This window comes from Juglans microcarpa x Juglans regia, chromosome 8D (genome assembly GCF_004785595.1).
Source record: "Juglans microcarpa x Juglans regia isolate MS1-56 chromosome 8D, Jm3101_v1.0, whole genome shotgun sequence".
In the NCBI taxonomy this organism is placed as follows: Eukaryota; Viridiplantae; Streptophyta; class Magnoliopsida; order Fagales; family Juglandaceae; genus Juglans; species Juglans microcarpa x Juglans regia.
This window is the reverse complement of record NC_054608.1, coordinates 14,598,783-14,603,918: the sequence shown is the minus strand read 5'-3', so window position 1 is coordinate 14,603,918 and position 5,136 is coordinate 14,598,783. Positions and strand designations below refer to the sequence as shown.

General features: G+C 28.9%; 1 protein-coding gene across 1 annotated transcript; it reads left to right on the top strand.

Moving 5' to 3' along the window:
- The first annotated feature begins 3,872 nt into the window (after positions 1 to 3,872).
- Positions 3,873 to 4,202, top strand: LOC121242228 (CLAVATA3/ESR (CLE)-related protein 27). The gene has a single exon (XM_041140120.1). It carries the CDS (start codon positions 3,873 to 3,875, stop codon positions 4,200 to 4,202), a length of 330 nt encoding a protein of 109 aa, XP_040996054.1.
- Positions 4,203 to 5,136: the final 934 nt, after the last annotated feature.

Below are 5,136 nucleotides of genomic sequence, written 5' to 3'. Positions count from 1 at the left end.
TAAAAAGTAATATTTTTTTATTTCATCACTTCTTTCTCTTTTTAAATGGTAAAACATGCATGGTACACATATTATTTTTACTGATTGTAAATATTGATAAAGTAAACACATTATTTCTACAAAGTATGAAGATTTAGAAAATATATGAATTGTATTTATAAAAATAAAAAATAAAAAATATTATATTATATTATTATTTTAATTTTAAAATAATTAATTTAATATAGATTCATTTAATTAAAAATTAATATTATAACTAAAAGTTAAGATGCTATCTAAATTTTAGACTCTTAGATCTGTACATACGAATCTGAAAAGCTGGCCTGTAGTCGAATTCGCCCTTTCGACTGACTCGGGCCATTTCCAAACTGCTTTCTCTTTTCCATTCCTATGTAATAGTTGAGTGTGTTGGTTTACCCATTCTCACCGTCTAAAATAGTGAATTAGCATGTGTCCAAAAAGAAAACCATAAAGTTTAATCATCTTACACCCAATAAATGCTACTAATAATGCAATGCTTCGGTTCTGTCACGTCCTACTTCATGGAATTTCTAGCGAAGTGTATGGGTAGCCCTGTAGATAGGAAAGGACTAGGTAGTGAAAATCTTTTTAAATCTTTATTTTATTTTTAAATAAATTGCATTAAACTGAAAACAGAGGTATAAAAAGTGGGGATGGCATGTCCCCCCCCAAAAAAAAAAAAAAAAGTTCTATTACGTACAATGCTTGCTGCGGTTAAAATTACAAAAAGGGGAAAAAAAAAAAAAGTCAATGAACCAATGGTTCGGACCCATCTGATTTAAACAGTAAAATGAAATGAAATGTTTTGTATAAAATAATTATGTTAAAATAATTTGTAAATAGTTTGAATTAATATATTCAGAAATGCTGCTCTTACTGATGGGGAATCTCAACAATGGTTTTTTTAATTAATAATTAAATAAGTATTTTTTAATGATATTATGAATTTTTTTTAAAACAATAATATTTAAAAGTGTTAAAAAATGAATGAAAAAAAGCACTGTTGGGATCCCTCATGTGTGGCTGAAGAGCCACTCTAATATGTTTTATATACTTTTGGAAAATGAATTAAAGATAAAAAGTTGAATAAAAATATTATAAAGTTAAAATATTATTATTTTTAATATTATTTTTGTTTTGTAATTTTTAAAAGTTGAATTATTTTTTATATTTGTTTGGAAGTTTGAAAAAATTATAATAATTAGGTAATGATTAGTTGAATAAGTTGAAGATTTAGGCATTGTTTGGAAAAAAAAAATTAATATATACTTATCTCATCTCATCTAATCTAATCATTATAACATTTTCAAATTTTCAAACAAAATATAATAAATAATTCGATTTTTTCAAATCTCAAATTAAAAATAATATTAAAAAATTACATTCTAATAATATTTTATTTAACTTTAGTCTCATCTCATCTAAGCTCGACTCATTATTCAAATTTTTTCTTAAAATTAAAAAATATTTATATTTATAATATTTAAATATTAAAATGAGATAAAATAAATATGGGTAGCTCGGATAGCTCTACAGATAGGAGAGTATTAGGCAGTGAAAATCTTTTTAAAACTTTATTTTATTTTTAAATAAATTGCATAAAGTGAAAACAGAGGTATAAAAAGTGGGGATGGCATGTCCCAAAAAAAAATGTTCTATTACAATGCCTGCTGTGGTTAAAATGTTTTTTTAAAAGAGTAGGCAATGAACCAATGGTTCAGACCCATCTCGTTTGAACAGTGAAGGAAATGAGATGATTTGTATGAAATAGTGATGATCAAATAATGAATAGTAATAAAATATTTTGAGTTAATATATTGAGAAATGCTGCTCTTACGGATAGGGAATCTCGACAATAATTGTTTTTTAATTAATGATTAAAGAAATATTTTTTAATGATGTTATAATTTTTTTAAAAAAAATATTTAAGAATGTTAAAAAATACATGAAAAAAAAGCACTGTTAGGATCCCTCATATGTGGCTATAGAGCCACTCTAATATATTTTATGGAGTTTTGGGAAAGGAATTGAAGAAAAAAAGTTAAATAAAAATATTATAAAGTTAAAATATTATTAGAATATAATTTTTTAATATTATTTTTATTTTGTGATTTTAAAAAGTTGAATTACTTTTTGTATTATGTTTGAAAGTTTGGAAAATTGGTAATAATTAGATAATGATTAGATGAATAAGTTGAAAATTTAAGCATTGTTTGGATAATTAATTGATCTAAACTTATCTCAATAATCATTACAACTTTTATAAATTTTTAAACAAAATATAATAAATAATTAAACTTTTTCAAATCTCAAAACAAAAATAATATTAAAAAATTACATTCTAATAATATTTTATTCAATTTTTATCTCATCTTATCTTATTTCATCTCATCTCGACTAATTATCCAAACCTTCTCTTAAAATTGAAAAATATTTATATTTATAATATTTGAATATTAAGATAAGTTAAATTTGAAGGATTTTACCATCCAAACCATGCCTAAAATATTGTTGATAAAGGCCATAATTGGAATACACAAGCAACCATTCCGACATATTTGTTGGAGATTTCACTCCCATTTGTTCAAAGAAAATAGAAAGGTAATTATAAGACATCTAGGTCTGTATTTTAAATTTCGTACCGTACCAGTTAGTATGGTCAAAAATTTTTGTTTCGGCAGTCCGGTCGGTACAGGTACTATATCTATTTCGTACTGACCTGAATTTCGGCCTATACCGGTCTATATTTCGAATGGTACCTGTCGATATTTTGGCCTGTGTGTTTTTTTTTTTTTTGTTTTCTTAAACTACAAACTTATTTTTTAACTCCTAATTCAGACTAGACTATTTATAATTTATATATATATATGTATTTATATATAATTTATTTATATATAAACTATTATTTTGGAATATAATTTATATATATATTTATATATATAATTTATTTATATATCGACTATTTCGTAATGTTATCTCGAAACGCTATTCTGAAACGGTACCGATATCGAAATATTTCGTTCCAGTACCTTGACCAGTACGACTTCCGGTACAGTATTCAAAATATTGATCTAGATCAGTTGAAACGATAAGATCACTAGCGGCCTCACCAGTTGGTAACGATACTGTTTGGATACTGTTTATATATATTGTATACTGTATACAATAATGAAAAGAATACAATAGTGTAGTTGAATACTATTTTAAAACTATACAATCATGTGTATTTTATTTATGTATTTTAATAATCGTGACTATTTATTAATAAATCAATATAACAGTGAAATATTAATTAGGACAATGTTATTCTGCCGTTCAACATTTATTACTTGACATGCCGCCCAATCTCTTTTTTTATTTTATTTTATATTTTTTTAATACATTTAAATATTTTTAAAAAATAAAAAAATATACTAATATATTTAAAAATATTTCTTTAATTACTAAGTAAAAAAAAAAAAAACTTTTTTACGTAACGGTAAAAAAGAACGATGAAGTTGAGGCGATGTAGTAATATTTTCTTATTAATTTTCATGGTCTGTTTTTATACAACATAAACTGCTTGTCTAGTGTAATCACGTGGGCCACTACTGTTGGGGCATGAGGCTCCATCCTTCACACTCTCTCTCCCCCATGCCCATAATAGCCGTCAATTGATTGCAGCTCCTAACTCCTAAGTCATAGCCGAGAGAGAGAGAGAGACAGAGAGAGACAGAGCCGAGACTCTTTTTGTCAACACCAAGCAGCTAGCTAGTTGAAATTTACTAATAATAAAAGAAGAGATCAAGAAGGTTGTTTTAAGCGGTGGAAGGCTGTTTTGGTTCGCTTTCGTGTGGGTGTTCAGGCTGGCGATGTCATTTGCAGGCGGCAGGAGACTCATGTGCTCTACTCTGGTGGTGGTGCTTTTGATTCTCTCGGTGTTACAGATTTGGGTCTGCTGTGAATATTCATGCCAAGCCAGCGCAATTCGGATACTTCCTGCAGGAAACGGATCAATGGCAAAGCTCAGAAGAAAGGAGAGCAGCATCAGCCATGGCAGTGTTGATAAGAAAAGCAAAGAGGAGCTGCTCCACAAGTACTTCAATGGAAGAACTTTCAGTTTCGGTAACATGAGTAGTGACAAAGGATTCGAGGAGAACAAACGAAAAGTACCCAGTTGCCCAGATCCTCTCCACAACTAGTAGAGTTTTTCAAATTGTTTTCTTTTCTGTTTCTTTCCTAATTTATGATGAATCTCATCCAAAATACCCTCGTTTTTCCCATCATTTTCGGTCTTGCATTTTGATGGTCTCGTAGCTAATGCCGGAAAACCGGGGGTATTTTGGTATTTTGATTTATTCCATTCCAATGGAAGATCCAAGAATATGAAAGATTATGATGTGTATAGAAGCAGAGTTTCATTCTACAGTGCATACAATGGAACTATCTCTTTCTAAAAGCTCTGTATGTAATTGTTTAGGACCATTTTCTGCTTTTGCTTCTGCACTTAGAACAAGAAGAGTGGCAGAAATGCAATCAGGAGAAGAGATTCACATCTTTTCACAGCAATAAACAGATAACTTTTTGTATTTTTTTTAAAAAAACCGCTTTTCAACCATCACACAAGAGTGTTCATGTTGTTTTTTGTTTTGATGATTGACATGGGATTGTTGAAAGACTATTGCAATACTTTTTGCAAAAGAGTATTGCAAATGGCTGGTCATGATGAGTTTTCTGAATTTACTGAATGTTCAGCCTCAAGATTGGATTTTTATTTATATCGTTTTGAGTGCTAAGCATTGGGTAAATTTAAATGGGCTAAAATAGAGGGTATTCCTCTACTTTCCCGAACTAGAAATTCCAGATCGTTGACAGGTTCTGAATCTGATCTCTTCTTCAAAATCTACCCGAACCTACTTCAAACAGTAGTACATATGCAACCGACTAACAATAGCTAGAGTTAAAATATAGTAACTTGAGTTCACTCGTACTAATTAAAAAGATCTAGTTGTTGGCTTAAGCCTAGGGGTGGGCGAAAATTCTAAACTTCCGACTCCGGTTGAATTCTAAGAAGGTTTCGACTCCGATAGAGTCAGAGTAACTCCGACTCCACTAGTCGGAATTAGAGTCGGAGTC